The 19,956-nt window shown below is 42.4% G+C and overlaps 1 protein-coding gene across 1 annotated transcript in view; it reads right to left on the minus strand.

Moving 5' to 3' along the window:
• Positions 1-241: 241 nt before the first annotated feature.
• Positions 242-19,956, minus strand: part of ITPKC (inositol-trisphosphate 3-kinase C) — a 146,966-nt gene continuing 127,251 nt past the window's right edge. Inside the window, exons 3-8 of the mRNA XM_077482199.1 lie at positions 8,638-8,737; positions 7,235-7,448; positions 6,175-6,379; positions 5,299-5,400; positions 5,122-5,193; positions 242-1,958 (exon numbers count right to left, since the gene is read on the minus strand). Of these exons, the coding sequence (XP_077338325.1) occupies positions 1,755-1,958; positions 5,122-5,193; positions 5,299-5,400; positions 6,175-6,379; positions 7,235-7,448; positions 8,638-8,737 (897 nt within the window). The 3' untranslated portion in view covers positions 242-1,754. The remainder of the gene's footprint in view (positions 1,959-5,121; positions 5,194-5,298; positions 5,401-6,174; positions 6,380-7,234; positions 7,449-8,637; positions 8,738-19,956) is intronic.

A 19,956-nucleotide genomic window follows, 5' to 3' on the forward strand; every position in this document is an offset into this window, starting at 1 on the left:
CCATGTGGAATTCCCAAGGAACAGTGATGAGATAGTCAAGAACAGGCGTGCTTTACATAGATGCTTTACTGAGATGTAGAGCCTACCTTCACCTACAAATTCAGGATATCTGTACTCAGATCTGCCCCTTGGTACTCCACCATTCTATGTTCTCTGAGTTGCACAGCACAGGCCTGGTTTTGGGCCAAGTATGATTCATAGAAATGAAAAGGAGCACAAAATTTGAACTGTTACACAAATCAACCAATAAGAATTCTTGTTTTAATTTTGGTTGGTTGCTTTTGAGTACAAATATACAGTGTTGTGGTCATTTTCTCTTATTCAGATTTCATAAAATCAGCAGGAGTTGTCAGTCACTCATTGTACTTATAGACTCTCGTTTTGGAGCACATGGCACTCTTCGAATTCCCATACACAGGAACACAGACATATTGAGGTGCCATTACACTAGTGATGGTAGTGCTGGGACTGCTGAGGACATTGGCATTGAAGGGTAGCATGCATGATTTGACATATCCAATGTGAACGGCTCCTTGATACCATTTATGGGACTGCAACACTGTTCTTTGACAACACCCACCTAGAATGTTCTGTTGGCATAGGCGGATAGGTGCCTATCCTTTGCATTGATGCATTGCAAACAAAAAAACAAAAATAAAAAAATCAATTTTCAGTTATAGGTTCCTTTACCTTTTTTTTTCCTTTACAATGCACCAATCAGACTCAGACAGAGAAGCATCTATTATTACAATCAAAGTCACTGGTGCCCATGGAGCCAATTACCTTCACCCTTTCAGTAATAATACGAAATGGAGATTTAGTTTGCTATGGGAAACACACATTCAAAGTGTCTGCAGGAACTGTTATCTAAGGGAAGGGGGTAGAGGTTATCCTAGTGTGAGAAACCCATGTGCATCAACCCACAACAACAAATCATACATTGGTTTGTATTAGCTTGGCTACACTAAAGCCTCATACACACTATCAGTTTTTCTGCTGATTTTCGTCTTCAAATTTACCAAAACCATATAATATGAGGTCAAACCTTAGGAGTTTCAATTTGTATGCAAACAGGCAGGCCCTTCTACTACATGGTTTTGGTAAATCTGAAAGTGTGTATGGGGCTTAAGTGTCTGTCTGCTATGGTTTACTGCATTGCTCTTTTCACTCATAATAAATATAACCTAAAGTGTATTAAAAAAAAAAGTCCATATTAAAGTCAACTATGGTCCGAAACCAATCACAGCCCAGCAAAACATCTAACCAATCATCAGCTTTTCAATTGCTGGGTCTTGTGTGGTTAAATGCAACACACCGCTATATCTTTGGTTAATTAAAAAAAAAGAAAAATAATATTTTCTAAACCAGGTAAAAATTATTCTCCGTCTTATTGAACAGTTTAAAAAATATAAAATACAAAATAAAAGCAGTTTGTAAAATTGTAATAAAATATATATATATATATATATACAAATTATAAAAGAACGGAGAGGTACACTTCCCTCAGCATTAAACTGTACAGTTTCCAGTGTTGTGTTTCTATGAGGCTACAAAAAGCATAAATAAAATTATAATACAATTTACAATACAGACATGGGCACTGCAGCCCAGACCTGAGCCGGAGAGTTCAGTATCCACAAGGGTTTTTTTTTTTGTTTTTTTATGCCAGTTTTTTTCATTGCCATTGGGCAGAGTGCTGGTGTCATTTTGTGCTCACACCAAAGCCAGTCTCTAGTCTGTACAGCTGAATTATTTCAGTCCTGAACCATCTCAGAGAAGATGTTTATGAGGTTGTCGAGGCCCCACAGGTACCCATCTTCCCGGTTCCCTTCCATCCAAGGCACCCGGTGATTTAGTGTCTGCTTGTTCGGTAGCCGAGAGGTTTTCCCAAAGTCAATCATCCAAACCTTGGCCCGTTCTGAGGAATCGTGAACGAAGAGCAGAGAACTCCCAACAATCTGCACAGAGAAGAGATCAACAAGATTAGTCTTTATGATGAGACACAGTTACTTTTCACTTTTTATCCTCATTAACTTTTACATACGTTACCATCTGTTAGTAATAAAACCACAAACATTTGTGGTCTGTTATTGTTTTATGGTAATCTTGAGGTAAGATTGTGTTCCACAGGAAGTGGCGCTGTGACAGCTAAACAATTGTTGTGCGCAATCACAAGAATCATTTTAATAAACATACAACTACAACATTTTTACAATATCGAGTTGTCAAATGTGCCACATATACATACATTACATACATATACAAATGTACTGCAAACTGCCAAAACAATAGAAGAAAAAAAATGGCAAAACTGTCCATAGTCTATACTTTTCAGCTCATCAAATAAGAAATTAACTGTTAATGATGACCCTGGAATTATTCCACGTACTCTGGAGTGCACTGGGATACCTAATATGTATTACACAACTGGCGTTTACGTATACATGTGCATCTTAGGTGCAATTGGAGGCGAGAATGGGAGCGACAGTCCCTTTTAAAAAAAACAAAAACAGGATTGTTGTACTCACTAGAAAAATCATTTTCATGGACTCCACTAAAATAAACAGGAAGTCATAAACCTTTTTGTCAAACTGACGCATTTAGGCACATTTGACATTGGCAAACAAACTTTAGGCCAGCCAAGGACAACCCTTTCAACTAAAAACATGACTCCGTTTTGTAGCAAAGCAGTACAAAGAACATGATCATAAACACAGAGGGCCGGGGCTTGTGTTTCTCAATGGACTCCAAGATAAATATATTAGACCACATCGCTTATACCTTCAAAAATAGTCAAATTAAGGGGTGGGCAACACCACAAACAACCACTGATAGGCCCGAAAAAACTGGGGTTTCCAATAAGGTCCTTCTGGCACGGACTGCCTTACCCCTGGCACTGGCTTTCGTTGGAGCCGCAACCCCTACCTAGTAGAACTTAAAAGCATGTGGGCAAAAGACGAGGTTGCGGCCTTAAAACATGGGAAAAAGTTGCTAGATGCTGAAAAGTCCAAGAAGCACTCATAGACCTAGTAGTGTGCGCCTTAATGTGAAAGTGTAGAACCTGATCCATCCATGAGATCATAAACTTGGATGATGATCTGTCTGAGCCACCTAGAAATGGTGAGACAAGAAGCCTCTGAACTATTACAAGGTCCATACGAGATTGCAAAGAGAGAAGTGATCATTCTGAAATAAGTAGCAGACGAGTTTCAGAGCCTAAACCTCATCCAAACAATGAAGGGAAATGTCTTGTAGTAAACTGGGTTCAGACAGAGGGTCTAAAAAGTATGTCCTGGCTGAAGTAAAAGACAGAAACTACCTTAGACATAGACAGGTCTGGGTCCCAACACCACCTTGTTTCTATGCAGAGATGATGGCTACAAGGAACACCACCTTGTGGGTGAATGTAGGGATCACACAGAGGGGGAACAGATGGGCAGGAACTACATTTGAAATCCCCTGTACCAGGGTAATAATCAAAGAGAGGCTGACAGTCTCTTAAACAGAATATAAAATGCTGGTCCAGGACCAGTTGCAGGAAGGAGACAATTAGTGCCACAAAAGAACTCCTGAGTTGGAAACCCAGTTACTCAGACCCCAGAGTGAAGTATGCCTTTCATGCCCAACGTTGGACATGTCAAGAAGTGGATTTCCTAGCTTTTGGCAGCACAGGAGTTTTGAATAATCCAAGCTGGAAGAAGAATCAATGTAAGCAACAGGCTAAAGTTCCATATGGCTCTTTTCAAGCAGGAGAAGCAATGGGGAGATGCTTACCTAATGTTTTATAGCAAGAAAAAGTCAACACTACACTCAGCAGATGATGAAATCCCTACTGCGGCCAAACCAGCCGATACAGGGAAGAACGCCACCCAGCAACCCAAGTAGCTTCCAATATTCAGCCCAACCCCCTACTCACTTAGTCACTCTACAACTAGTTTTTACCAGAAATCCCATTGCCCAAAGGTCACTTGCAGGTTATCTCTACACCCATATCCATTGGGGTGTGGACACGGTACTCCAAAAGCCAGACTAAGAAAAGCCATGTCAAAACTCTGCTCAAAAAGAGATCCCACATTTATCTGTTCTTGTAATACAGCCTCTTTTTTCCTTTTCGTTCTCTAAGGATTATTCCAACACAGAACTTTAGCTAGACATATGGAAGTGCCATGATTACTCTGCATCACTTATGGGTAAAACGTATCCAATCAAAATAACTCTCCTTCCCAAGATACTTTACCTTTTCTACTGCGTAGTAATCAGGGTACATCGGTAGCTAGTTCAATATGTATACAACAAGCCATCAAAGTTATTTGGAATGGATATCTTTCCTTGCATATGCAATAAAAGTGTTTGAGGACAGTGCTGAATAGAGTAGAGAGGTGTTAGAACCCTTATCAAGTTTTTATTAGCGTGTGCCCTCTGGGGAGATTCATCCTCTCTGTTATGTCCTGGTGATCACTAAAGTGGATATTATCTCACTTTTTGTTGTGCCTCAAGACAGAAAGTGAAGGAAAATATCCTCAATGGAACACATACAGAAAAGCAAAAAAAAGAAACCCGTTTTAGCTCTTTCCCTTTTCTGTTCAAACTTTAAAACAAACCTTTTGGCTGTAAATATACTTTAAGCCCCAGTTCACACTACTGCAATGCCAGAACCGGCAAAACTCCAGTGCAGGTTCCGGCATCACATCTCCCTCTCAGGCAGTTCACACTGCCCTCTGCGAACTGCTGCAGGTGTCAATACAAAGTTAATGACACTCGCAGATCGCAGTGCAAACTATGAATTTGGACAGGAATGGGATCCTGGGGGTGTGAACACACCTACGATCAGATTCCAGTGCAAGGAAAAAAAAAAAAAAAAGGTTCCTACAGCATTTTCATGTGAATGCAATGCAAGTTCAGCCATACAAACTGTATGGCGGAATTCGCTTCGCATGTGATCTGCACAGCAATGTAGTGCAAATCACATTGCAATGTCTGTTTGCAATAGTGTGAACCCAGGCTAAAACCAGAATGAGAAATACACAAGGTGCTATTACAGCACTGCATGAAATGGTGCCTTGCATAGTCTGCATACAATATATCTGGAGAAATATCAATTGTGGCATTCTAGGCAATTACCTCATGTTGCTTGAAAAACTCCGACCTTTCCAGCTCTGTACGCAGTTCTTTCAATCTCGTCAGATAGTTCCTCTGCAAATAAACAAACCAGGTTTCTCACAATGTCCACCGTTTCACATTACAGAGAAAACAAAAAGCATAGCTATAATGAGGGGGAAAAGGAGTCCATCTACTCACCAAAATATTTTTATTGCCATCTACAAAGTCTTCCATAGCTCTCATCACCTGCTCTCTGTGTTTGGTCTTCTTAAAGTTTGTGTCACATGTCCCATCAGCTCTCTGCAATCAGAAAAATTTGTATGTGACATTTACCCACTTTGTCACCATTTGTCATTTTTACATTCTTGACCTAGGACCGATTATGTCACTATTCTGGTCCTACAAGAGACTGAACCATCCATTATGACATTACTGTCATTATTACACTCCAGTCCTTGAAGTGTCCTAGCATGTAAGGCTATTAGTATTATCTCGTCCCAGGAGAATCTAAAGCCTAATACACAAAGCGGGTTGAACTAAAAAAAAAAAAAACCCAAAAAAAAACAAACAGCTCAGGTCAGAGCCGCTGTACTAAAAATCCGATGTTAGTACAGCAATCTCACCTGCTGAGCTATTGTTTTCTGACAGGAGGGCGCCCCCCCCCGCCAGAACACTATGGTCAGCCTTCCCAGCCAACAGCTGAGTCAATCCACCGATTGGGAGCAGGTCAGCAGACCTTCTTCGGTCATTAGCCTTGGAGAGGCTGGCTTCTGTCAGACCGGCTGCCATACACACAAGCCTAATCTCAGGCGGTTTCTATTGGACCAGCTGATGCAGCCAACATTCGGCCTGTGTGTACTAGGCTTAATTCAATAAAGCACTGTTAATAGAACATTCTAGTCCTGGGGTAATTAATCCATTATTATTAGTTTGTGTGTCCCATTCTATCCCGCTAATAGTTTCTAATGAACTCATGAAATAGATATTGGTTTGCTGTACAAACTGTCCACATCCACTATGTGTGGATAATATGTTAAAAAACACGGGCAGCATGACCCTTTCTGTCCGGCTTACCTTGATGCCCTCTATCCTAAAGCCCAGTGTTGCGGTGGAGCTGAGCGTCTCTCGCCACTGCATATATCTGGGTTTTAGGACGCCCCTCTGCTGGTGCTCCTCTTCCGTCGGTGCACTTGGGTCTACCGCAATCATCTTTTCATACATGTCCTTCCTGACCTTGGGCTTCTCCCGGGCTTTGACCAACTCCTCCTCCAAATAGGTTCTGCAAAAACAATACAGACAAAATGATCAAAACTGCACATTTCCTTGAACCATTCATTGTGTTCTGTCCAAAGCACCAAATCAGACTTCAGCTGTAATTTTCTAATCTATACATTGCTAAATATTACTCTGCTGGATAGCAGATGAGTCCAGTATAAAAAAACAATATAGTACCAAAAGATATAAAAATGACTCGCGGCAGATAACTATTAATCATTACCTAATAGTAATGGTTACAGCAGGACAGTACAAAGGGCAGTAATGTAAACCTTCTCCTCCCACTATTAGAAAGGGCAGTCAGCGAGAATGAATGCACAGTTTTGGCCCACAGCTTTAAAGTGGTGGTAGGAGTGACGCTAGGCGGCAACTGTAATGCCCATAGAAGACCTAAGGAGTGAACTGAGCATGCATGTGGCGCTTACTGAGCAGAAAACAAAGTAAACCAGCAGTCAAATCTTTAAAAGGTCAACTCCACCTAAAATTACCACTTCTACTTTTGTGGGGATTAATCACTCAATGGCTTCTTATGTCAGTCAAAAGATACAATCAGTTTGGATTACAGCAACATGTGTAGAAGGTCAAAAAAAAAAAAAAAAAAAAGGAAGTGGCTCTCACTAGGAAGGTTTCTTGAGGAGAGAATGGCACCAACAATTGGTTTTGTAATGGCTGCTGGACAGAACTATGGATTCTGGTGGAGATATCTGACCAATGCAGCCCCCAAAAGACAATAGAAAACCTTAAGCAAACAATATTGAAATGCCACTTCTGGGGTAAGAGGTCCTAAAATAAACATCTAAAAATGTCTAAAATGTATGGCTAGACGTTATAAGTAGAAGTGCTCTCATTCAACACTCACCTGACACCCATTTTGCAGTCCATAATGGATGGGGAGTCAAACTCAGACAATAGGTCTTCCATCTGGTTGTAGGTTTCACCCTCCTTCTCCACCACTCCGTAGTATCCAGGGACAAAGGGTCGCAGTGTGTCCCGGTTCAGCCATTCTAGGCACTGTTGTTCACACTGGCAAAACTTCTTCAGGATCTTCCCATATTCTCCGGCTTTGAAGTTGCCTGTAGGGTGTCAGTCATATAGAGTCAATAGTGTACACTGCCCTAAACATTGACCCAATCACTCATTCCACTATATTATTTCCTGAGGTCTTATTTCCCTAGGTCAGCTGTCTCCTAGCTGTTGCCCTTTGATTGCTTTTACCTGGATCTTTGGGTGCTATTCCTCCCACTGACACCAACGAAGAGGCACTATTCCTCCCACTGACACCAACGATGAGGCACTATTTCCCCTACTGATACCAACCATGAGGCACTAATCCACTTGCTGACAACAAAGATGGGACACTATTCTCCCAATGCAACCAACAATGGACAATATTCCTTCCACCCAATCACACCAACGATGGGGCACTATACCTTCCAATTACACCAACATTAGTGCACTGAAACAATGGAATGCTATTCCTCCCACAGACACCAAAGACGGGGCACTAGTCCTCACTGATATAAACAGAACACGGTTCCTCCCACTGACACCAATGATGGGGCACTATTCCTCCCACTGAAATAAACAATGGAATGCTATTCCTCCCATGGACAACAAAGATGGGACACTATCCCTCCCACAGATATAAACAAAAAGAACACTATTCCTCTTGCTGACACCAACAATGGAGCACTATTCCTTCCCTCTGACACCAATGACGAGACATCTACCCTTCCACTGATAGCAATGATGGGGCACTATTACTCCCCCTAACACTAAAGATGGGGCACAGTCCAGCCCCCCTAAAGTCTGAAGAACCATAAACTGGTCCTTTGTTTAGAAAGTTTGTAGACCCCTGTTCTGGGTCAATGATTCCCAAAGCAGAGAAGGCATTACTACTGTGAGCAGCAAAAACCAAGTCTCAGGATACACGGCCCTACACTGGGAGTACTTATTCTCATAAAAAAACTGAATTACAGTGGGCTGGAGTGTTGGAAATGCTGCACTAGGTGGATTCTATAACCCAACCTTTATGTATGCTTCACTGCGAAAAAGTAAACATTTCTGTATAAAAAATAAAAAAATCCCTCCTATTTTTAAAATCCCCACAAATATCTGAAACGCCATTTGATAAAATACTATGAACTCTGGGTGATCCATCCTACCTACTAGGATAGATAGCAGGAAGACCTGAACAGTTAATCTCATCCCCTTTGACAGAGGAAATGACATCTGACAGATTTATGGGACATTTCCTGTTACCTGCATGTCCAGCCAGCTGGACCCATGGATAATGCTTCTTGAAGGATACCACGAAGGGTGACCAGTGGACCATGTTTTTCAACTTCCTCCAGGATGTGTTCTACAAAACAAGAATTACAGAGATTATGGAGATGGAAATCAATCACGCTATGCTTTGTCAGTCAATAGAAAAATATTGATTAAGAAATATATCTAGTTATATATAAAAGGATTATGGAAGTCTTGTGGATGGTCCTTATAGCACCAGAGCCCCGAGTTTAATTTCCACCACACAACTGGTAGAGGGTTGGGATTTTTAATGATGGTAGACACAAAGATTTAGGAGCCTCCATAGTTTTATTTACTCTGTACGTAACAAAATAACATTACAACATCAATGAACGTATTGTTTTTATAACTCCATTAGGAAAGAGATGTTGTGTTATAATGGGGTGTAAAAAAAAATAAAAAAAATCCCTGACAGCACTGCTTGCACAATGGTCAGGTCCAGGAAATGGACCCAAAGGAATTTATTTTACAAGGATTTACAAGAAACATACCTACAATGCCCTCAGTGACTCAGTGAAGGAAGTAAGCCTCAAATAATCTTGTACTGGGAAAGGCTTGGAAAAAATGTACTCTCTGCAAATACTGGGATGTACTGCGAGTAGTAAGAAGGTCGCTTACAAGGGAAAGGGTTTGATACGACTCGTGTTGTCTACAGCCCACCCAGTCTTTAATAATACATCCAATATTTGTTCAATTGGGCAACCCCTCCTAAGGAATGCCCACCTTCACACCAGTTGTCCCTTTCGGTATATTGCTCTTCTATAATGTTATTGTACATATAGACAGATTTGTAGATCAATCACTAGAGGGACCTTCACGTTTCTATGCAATCACTTCCCTACTTTCCAACGGATTGGCCACATGTAGTAAGGCCTAGTTTACATTTGCTTCAAAACAAGGCTCCGCACACTCCTTTGTTAAAGCTCTCTGAACACTATTTAAAGCGCCTGTCACTAAATAAAATGGTAAGCTTACAGTCCTGTATACACCTTGTATTTGCTTGGTGCTTCAATGAGACTTCAGTGGGGCTTCAATGAGCCTTTGGTGGGGGCTTCAAGCAAGCTTTGCTATTGACTTCTATGGAGGCTTTGAAGCACCACTAAAGCTATATTTTTGAAGCAAAGCAAAGGGTGTAAACCGTACTGTAAGCCAACCATCTTATTTCATACAGGAGCTTTGACTAGCGTTCAGAGAGCTTTAACAAATCATGTCCGAGGCCTTGTTTTGAAGCAAGTGTTACTAGAAGTTAATGTGTGTTGAAGCCGAAGCAAATGTAAAGGAGCCCATAGCACTACAAAGCAAGAAAGTGAGACTGTATGTAAACTTCATAAAGCTTTAAGCATGTACATATTATTATTATTATTATAATACAGGATTTCTACAGCGCCAACAGTCTGCACAGTGATTTACAATTTAAAAAGGGAGACAGGACATCAACAATACCATTCAATACAATAGGGGTAGGAGGGCCCTGTTCTAGACAATTTGCAATCTAATAGGGAGGGGCAAATGGAATAAAAGGTAATAACTGAGGGAAGAACTGATGGGAGAAATAAAAGATTCAATTGTTAGATGAAGGCAGGATAGGCCTCCCTGAAAAGATGAGTTTTCAGGGATCACCTAAAAGTGGAAAGAGTAGGATATAGCCAGACTGATTGGGGTAGAGAGTTCCAGAGGATGGGAGCAGCTCTGGAGAAGTCTTGGAGATGAACTTGGGAGGAGGAGACATATCTAACCCCATACATCTTCCAGTTCATGTTTAACTATGGTACATCCAGTCCTCCGTTAAAAAAGTCTTGGTAACACTACTCTCAGTTGAACTTGTATAATATCTCACATGTTATTCTTAGGTTAAATGTATACAAAAAAGGCAAAAAACTTTATTTAAAAAAAAAAAAAAAAAAAAAAAAAAAAAAAGTAGGGAAGGGTTGTGAGAAAAGAAAACGATCCTCATAGTACTTTAGAGATGTGGTACCATTTTATTTTTCAGACATGGATGAAATATAATTATTTAGTAGGGAAGGGTTGGACCCTCTTCCAATTGCCTCCTGTGCCCCCTGCCAGGGAAATTCACCCCACCCCCTCTCTATTTTTCTTTGTCACCAAAACACCAAGTGAGGGGAAACCCTAAAACATTAGGGTAAATTATCCAACAGGGATGCCTGTTCCAATGACAACTGACTATGGGAAGCTTTCCTTTTGCGTGTCCAGGACAGGAAGTGAAGGGAAATCTCCCCAGTCGTGTTTAAGAAGCACCTCCTGTAGGAACAGCATTCCCATTATCAACTACTTTATTGTGAAAAGGCAACAGATGTTCTCACTGGAACTGGAAGGGTCTGGAAAGGGTTGTAAGCATTTTAGAGCCATTTGGCAACCATTTTTCCCACAACTCTCACTGCGAGACAAAAATATAAGAAAATATACTTTCCATCAGCTATATTCCCCATATTACCCCATCAAAGAGGTGCAAAGGGTTCTAATTGGAGTAATCGGTGTGTGTTTGGTGGTTAGGCAAAGCTTGTTGAACACTATGGGCATCCAACAAGCATTTGGCAGAACTTAAATGTCCATGAGCACCCAACGTAATGCAGAACACGAGAAAGACGATAATCCTAGCCGAAGGTTGTGGTAAGTACACAGCAGAAGTGGTTTCAGCAACATGAACAACTTTAACAAGCGTCATCTGCTCTTCCTACACCAAGACATAAACAAGAAGACATGTCTGTTCTGGACGGTGTTGTGGCTGACAGCTTGAAGCCGTCCAATTCATTAGTAACCCGGGGGCTCTGCGATGTTTGGCAGCAGGGGACGGATAAAACTTCCTATTATACATATCTGCAAATACATTAAACTGCTGGACTGGCTCCAATCCGAACAAACAATGGTGTGTTTGGCGGGTCCCCAAATGCTCGGCGGAGGTATGTACAAGCTGGGCCAGGCATCTGTGGCTTGTTGATGCTTGGAGCGAAGAAACACATCAATATTCCTAGTATGTCTCTAGGAAAGTTCATCCACTAGAATCAATTTATACAATACCCCACACAGAGGAATGATCTCCATAGCAAAGGCGGGGGATGGAGTCCCAGGTAACCCAAACCCTTTTCTAGTGTTATCCTTGCAGGCAGGAACCTGTGCACATGACAGATAGGTGTGCACTGTGCCAACACTTAAATACCTCGTACTTGCTCTAGGATTGTGCCAACGGGTTTAGGAATTACCAACAGAAAGAATTGCTGAGCATGTTCAGTAGTCCCAGGAAGCAAAGACAGACAAGTGAAAATCCACTTAGATCCGGTGAGTGATGGGGAACCTTGGCACCCCAGATGTTTTGGAACTACATTTCCCATGATGCTCCATTACACTGCAGAGTGCATGAGCATCATGGGAAATGTAGTTCCAAAACATCTGGGGTGCCAAGGTTAGCCATCACTGTACTAGGTGAACATACACTGACCAGCCAATTTACCGGTAAGTTTTTTGTTTTTTTACAGCAGCCTCCATACCGTCCAATTCCCTTGGAGGCCAACATCTGATGAAACTATATGCTTACAGCTCCTTCTCATTTCTGTCATAACATCCATCTGCTGGATAGATAGAGGCCATGGAAAATACAGAAACCCAATGGAAAGTCTGAACAGTCCAAGAAAGGATTGCAATGTTCACTTAAAGTGTTACTAAACCCACAGCAGTAAAATCAGTCTGTATATGCAGTAAAGCTTGTTATACTCACTGTGGAACCTTAGGGGTTAATCCTCTGCATTGTGTAAAAAGGCTGCTTGATCTTGTATGCACAGATCCTCCCCTTCTTCCACTGTCCCCCTGGACAAGTCTGTATAAGACAGAGCATTTGGAGTCAGGCTGCACATGCTCAGTTTGGTATGTATTGCTGGAGAGTTTATTTTCTTAGGAGAGTGCATGTGATCAGCACAGGGCCAATCAGCATTGTCCAGACAGAGGGTCAGGAGCCCTGCAGCCTCAAAGGACAGCTCAGTGCAGTATGAAAATGCCTCCTACAACCCAGGAACTGATAGAAATCACAAGACTGCTAAATACTCCTGGTAAGGAAAGCGATTTAGCAGTTTATATTTACTAAAACTACTGCATTTCCATGTTCTGTGGACTGTGGGAGACCAGATATAATGAATGCAGGCTCCTGGGTTTAGTAACACTAACTCTAAGGCCGGCTTTACACGGTTCAAATTAAATTTGAAACATTAATGGTCAGGCTGAACGTACCAAGTTGATTGATCAACTTGGGTACAACCAGCCTGCAGCATTCTCTTGTAATTATTGCTAGTGGCTGTTCTAGCCGCTAGCGATAATCACTGTCTTCTTCTGGCGGGGAGGGGCTTCCCCCACCCACCCCTGCCTCTCCCACCAGAAGACAATTGCCGATTCCCCTGTCAGCACTGTGTTGATGGGGAAATCATGTGAATTTCTTTCCTGCAACCCATGGCTGCAAGAAAAAAAAAAAAAGTTGCACTGCGTATGGCCGGCCTAAGTTCTGACCAAAAAGCAATACGAGACAAATTAAATCCATATTCTGCTATGCTACCATAAAGTGACAGCCGTGTTGCTGATCCCTGACCACTAAGTATACGACCCCCTCAGGTGTGTTTTAACAGATTTTCAGTAAAATATCTAAAGATCCAATGAAAAAGCCCAAAAGTGAGGTTTGTGCTTCTCCTAATATCCGGAGGGGAAAAGACTATAGTGAGGCCACATCAGCCCAGACAATTTCTGTGACAATGGTAAAAATGGAGGTCCCTCTTTAGAGTGTGCGTCATGTAAGACTCGGCATCACCTCTCGCATTTCAGCTGCGTCTGCCGTGTTCCCAAGGTAAAAATCTGTGCTACCCAATCTTATGCTGGCCATACACTATATGAAAAATCGTCCGAAATTCGGTCATTTAGACAGTTCGCTTTTCGGCCAGGTAATGGGCAAAATATTGGTTGGGACGTTTTTGAGACGAAGGACAAGTTTGGAAATTTTATGCCAAACGATAAATTGAAAGGTTAATGCGTTTCCCATCCAAACTCTGCACTACGTATATGGGGAAAAAAAAAAACTGGATTAATTTATGTCCACGGAACGATTTATGGGTCATTACATGATGGCACTATCGTTTGCTCTCACGGCCGAACTATCGTTTTTTTAAAATGGGTTTGAACGATTTTTCGTATAATGTATGGCCAGCATTATGCATATCAAAGACCACCAGAGAACACAAACCAAATCTTCTATATCTCCCATCAGTTCACACTTGAATTGTATTTTTGCTGTATTGTCTCCCTTTATATTGTAAAGTGCTGCGCAAACTTTTGGCACTATATAAATCCTGTATAATGATAACATCATAAGTGCTTCCCCAGACTCGTTACATACTATATGATAGATGTCACACAATATGGAGCCCAGAGAGACAAAAACCTGTCATTCCAACAATTACTGACAATAGAAAACCTTACAGTTCTATCACGTATGTTCTGTCACATACGACTGTAAAAGGTTTCTATATGTAAAGACAATGAGGGTGGTTGTGCGCAGACTACAGGATGTGATGGAGAGAAGACAGATAAATGGTGGGCCATTAACATTCCCTACGTTCTAACAAAACCGGCATTGTTTGGCCATAGGGAGGCTGGCCAGTGTGATGTCATAGGTCTGACAGCATGGCAATCACACAACGGCAAAGCTATAGCCAGAGTGCAAAACTACGCCGACTTCCACAACTCTGCATGGAGCACCAACACGGATTCTTATCATCAAAACGACAGAAAGGGACTGCAAAGGAATTCTCTGTTTGCCAGTTTATTTGGGAGTGGGGGGTGATTACACCGATTGCCCGTGTCCATTTGGATTGATTTAAAATTTCCTGTTCAAAAGACGCAATGGTAGAGAAAATCCCATCTTAGACAGTTTTCATTGTAAGATTTTAACTCTGATCTTGCCCCAGTGACAAATTTTGGGTTTCCCCATCACGTTGTGGCAGTGCCAATGGTTCCCAAAATAAAAAGAGAGACGACATTCCCTAGTGGGCAAGCCAAACGCACTCATCCATACATTTATGGACCTCGCTTTGTGCACTGGTGACCAGTCATGTTGGAACAGGAAGGGACCGTCCCCAAACTGTTCCCACAAAGTTTGAAACATGAAATTGTCCCAAATATCTTGGTATGCTGACGCCTTAAGAGTTCCCCACTGGAACTAAGGGGCCAAGCCCAACCCCTGAAAAACAGCCCCACACCATAATCCCCCCTTCACCAAATGATTTGGACCAGTGTATAAAGCAAGGTAGAAAAATCGCTCCGTCTATAGCCGGCTTTAATGCTACTTGGCAGAAGCAGCTGTATGTTCTTTTTAGTGGTCTGTAGGGATAGCATTCTGACCCCCACTGTAAAGGGGCCATCCTTCCCACTGAACAAAGTAAGGATCAATTCCTCCACTGAGCACCAACTAATTGATCAGGAGCTCCCCGAGACCTACAAAATTATTTCAAGGGGTTCCTCTGGGGTAAAAAGATTGAGAAAGGTGTATGAACACGACCACATTAATGCTGCTCATACACAGATTCCTCCATCCAGGCTATAGAGCACAAAATAGCACAAATGGATGAATTTCCTACTCTGCTTATTGTTTTCGGACACCTAGTCCTGTCCGCTCTCAAAACTGCATCCAACTGGATGTAGCTGCTTTTCAGCCAACAATCTTCTGCTCAGTTCTAGTGATTTTTCAATAGAGGGATATCAGGTTGGCGGTGGCCACCCAAAGAGCAAATTTAGTCCAAGGCTGAAATTCGTACAGTGTATGGCCAACTTGAGACTGGCCATACATAGTTTGAATCTCGGTTGGTTCACCAGGAAACAGCCGTGATTTGAACCATTAATTGATCGATCAACTTGGGTACAGCTAGCCTGCCAGATTCTCTTGCGATTATTGTTAGCGGCCGCTATAGCCACTAGTAATAATCACCGCTTTATCCCAGTGGGGACGGTTCCCCCACCGGGAGAAGACAATTGCCGATTCCCCTGTCACCACTGTCTGTGTTAATGGGGGAATAGTGTGAATTTCTTTCCTGCAGCCCGTGGTTGCAGGAAAGAAACGTGCTCCGTGTATGGTCGGGCATTAGCATGATCTCAATATAGCCCTTGAACATCAGTCAGCTTATCTCTGCACTAAAAGGCAACAGAAAGGGGAAAAAAAAAATGTGTACAGCTCACCCAGTCATATGTAAAGTTATTGGTTTCATTAGGCAAGCCATCTTGATGGATGCCCACCATCACACCAGTTTTCCCATTTGTCCCATTGATCCTTTTTCTATAAAATTTCTCTCCTGCTGTCATATTAGCAGTGTCTCTAAAATCTATTGTAGAAAATAGCCATTACCTCATCGCTGGATACATCCATCAGCATCCCCCCCACCCACATGAGCTCCGAGTCTGGGGGGAGTCGCAGGACTACCTCTTAACGCAGCTCACCGAGGAGCCCGAGACAGCACGAGGGTGTAGAGCCCGAGACAGCACGAGGGTGTAGAGCCCGAGACAGCACGAGGGTGTAGAGCCCGAGACAGCACGAGGGTGTAGAGCCCGAGACAGCACGAGGGTGTAGAGCCCGAGACAGCACGAGGGTGTAGAGCCCGAGACAGCACGAGAGTGTAGAGCCCGAGACAGCACGAGAGTGTAGAGCCCGAGACAGCACGAGAGTGTAGAGCCCGAGACAGCACGAGAGTGTAGAGCCCGAGACAGCACGAGAGTGTAGAGCCCGAGACAGCACGAGAGTGTAGAGCCCGAGACAGCACGAGAGTGTAGAGCCCGAGACAGCACGAGAGTGTAGAGCCCGAGACAGCACGAGAGTGTAGAGCCCGAGACAGCACGAGAGTGTAGAGCCCGAGACAGCACGAGAGTGTAGAGCCCGAGACAGCACGAGAGTGTAGAGCCCGAGACAGCACGAGAGTGTAAGCCTCCGTTCTGAAAACATGAATGTTCCAAGAGATAAACTGTGTCTAGGAAGGACAAAGTCCTAACTCCACTGCCGGGCTGTTGAGAGCAAGGGGCAGATCTCTAGCTACTGATGCCATGGTAGGAAGCACTCATGTGTTCAGTACTCATACAGTACTACACTAAGCATTGCAACATTAAAACCACACTAATGCATTGTTTAGCCTTCGGCTTCAAAACATGTACATTTCTTCTTTAAGTACATCACAACTTTTCAGTTCTTGGCCTCTACAAGAGGATTGCCATAGCCAGACATCCTCAGTTCCTTTTCTTGCAGACAGACCATGTGACTCGTACGCAATTGTGACTCGCAGTAATGTCCAAGTTCAGCCGTAAACACACCAATATAAACCACGAGTAAGGTTATTGTATAACCGTAAAACATTGAGTTGAAAGTTGAACTCCAGTTATCAATCCCAAGGATTCCCCCGTCCCATCTTGTTCCCAGTCAATGCAGACATATTAAATAAAAATATAAACACAACTTCTTTTAGTAGATTCTAAAGCTGCATGTATGTGTCAGGTATGAGTATCAATATCGGTGCATGCTTAATTATTGCTAGCGGCTGTGGTCACTGGCAATAATCAGATGCTACAAATCCAACATGCTCGTTGTACCCAAGTTGAGCGATGGATCACCATTTCAGAGACCAAACAAAAACCTTAAAATTTCATATATTGCAGCTCATCAGCCCTTCAATGTGGTGGCTACATTAGTTGTGTTTCTCTGCCTTTGTTTTCACATCATGATCCTGCCATAACACTTCCTGCCTTAGGGTGACAACGCTCACGCATGACTACTGTACATCTATGGAGCAGCAACATTGCCACCCCAGGACAAGACTACAGAACACGGTTCTGTAGTCTACAGAAAAAAAAAAGTAACTGATAATAGCAAAAGGTATAGAAAATGTTCTGCTCACTAGGTTTCTGGCATTATCAACTGTATTTTAAGGCTGAACAGGTATAGCAAAGCACTTTTAATATAGTAAGGAAAAGAAACCACCGAAAGCCGCTCACCAGCAAGACCCAACAGTCAAGAGTAAAAGCAGCCTCAGCCCAGTTCTGTCCAGGCCTCGTTACCAACGTGTTTCGCCCCACCCATGGGGCTTAGTCATGGAGGACCTCCATAACTAAGCCCTGTAGACGTGGCCTGAACGAAGTTGGGCTGAGGATGCTTTTACTTTATGACTAATGGGTGTTGCTGGTGTGCAGCATCTGCGGGTTTCTTTCCTTCCTATACTGCATGCATCGAGCTCTTCCCAAGCCAGCATCCACAGTGGCAGTTACAGGATTTGGACAGAGGAACTCGGGGAGGCACCCTTAGCTCTTTTGATGCAATAACACTTTCATTGTTACATTTAACAGACCAAAAGGGGAGGAAATAAGGGACATTCATTGTTTAGGTTTACATACAAAACACCTACACCAGCAACGTACTGCAAGCATTGTCCAAGTTTGTGGCACAACCTGCCAATCTTGACCTGTCTAGGGCCGATTTTACCCTCGCATGTATTCATACTCCGTAAATCCACTGTAACAATGCTGTACATCAGAACAACGTTGTGAATTTTTCAGCTCTGTATATAAATCTGTGGACATTTAAAGGCAGGGGACTTTGGCCAAGATAATTTCCAACTTCCTCAGTGTATCCGGTACACAGAATCCAGTAACGTGACGACTCCCTGCTTACTAAATACTTTGGCTTTCCATGGTTGTATTTTCCTGTTAGGATGGTTAAATTTGTCATCGGAGAAGTGCTTTTTCAACAGCAGTGTTTACATGAGGCTCAGCATTCGGTAACATAGGCAGCTGCTGTAGAACAGCATCCAGATAAAACACTGTAGACAGTAAATTTTTAAATAAATGTAAATGAATGGTCCATCTGTGATACAAACACAGCCAGGCCAAGAGCAGACAGTGGAATAACTTATTTAGCCATTCCGTTCAAATCTTTCCTAAGTTGTTATAAACATTGGAACAGCTTGAGCACTGCTTGCACAATTGGACTATGTGTGGGGCAAGGAACGGCCATTCCCAAGCTCAAGGCTGGTCAAAGTCTGCCAAGGAAAGAGACTTTCTTTCCGCTGTACACACACAGGGAATAAAATGAAGTATGAAAATACAGCCACACTGCCAGGTGATCAGTTTAAGGAGAAACAGATCTTGCAATTTCCACCAAGGTCTGCCCATCTACGAGGCCACCCATCCAGACTCAGAAGGCAGTCAGCTATAAAATAAAACGTAAGTGCATGACCAACGTCTGAAGGTCCAAATAATCAGCATCTGGCAACAGGAGCAAGGAACATGAATTGTCATATGAATTGAGGGCCACTTACATAAGAAGCTGGGGTCATCACAAAGATTTCCCAAAACAAGTGTTTGATAATCAAATGCATTTTAGTCAAGCAGGATGATTGCGTATAGGCCAAAAACTAGCCATTAGAAGGCTAAAAGGTATTTGTAGAAATTAGATGAATGTTGCCTTAATTTGTCTCATCTGTGGGTAGCAGTGGACCCCAATAAATGCCTCCAGGTACAGATCTCTGGCATTGAACCAGCCCTTGGTCAAACATGATTTCCTTCTCAAGATGGTGCATGGAGTCTCTGGTTGTTCTTCCCCCTTCCTCCTAGCACATCGTTCAAAATTTTCTGTTTTAAGAATGTTCATTTGATTTCCTAATCATAAGTGGGTTCAAATCGTCATTTCATTTTGAATTCACTTATGAGAAAATTCGAAAGAACAGGATGAAAAGTTTTTCTCAAGTGAACTAATTTATTACAGTGTATGAGGTTTTCATTCAGTAAAGTCCATTCATTCAAAATGTTGAAAAACTAAACTTTTAAAGTACTTTTGAAAGTTATTTGTCAAGCCGTCAAATGTACTGACAACATTCATATGAGTGTTCATTTGAAAATCTACTAGTGTGTGGCCATCTTAAGTTACATGCTTAGATTATCTGAGTATGTAACTGGAATAATTGCTTTTCCAATGACTGTTAATCAAGCAGGTTCTAAAGGTAGTTTTTTTCTTACTATAATGCATTCTGTGCATTAAGGTAAAAAACCTTCTGCACCTTCCCCCCTATACTTACCTGAGCCTGATCTCGATCAAATTCTGTGCCTGAGAGCAGCAGATCTCGCAGAAGTTGATCTAAAGAGCGACTTCTGTCAATTGGGAATGTTGGAAAATTATCGATTAGCAGCTTCCACCACTGACCTGTGTATTCTGACAGCGGAGAGTCCCCGCTGTCAGAATACAATGCCTCGGTG

The sequence above is a fragment of the Lithobates pipiens genome, unplaced genomic scaffold (assembly GCF_037356315.1).
Source record: "Lithobates pipiens isolate NorthernLeopardFrog02 unplaced genomic scaffold, aLitPip1_a1.2 Scaffold_1, whole genome shotgun sequence".
Taxonomy (NCBI): Eukaryota; Metazoa; Chordata; class Amphibia; order Anura; family Ranidae; genus Lithobates; species Lithobates pipiens.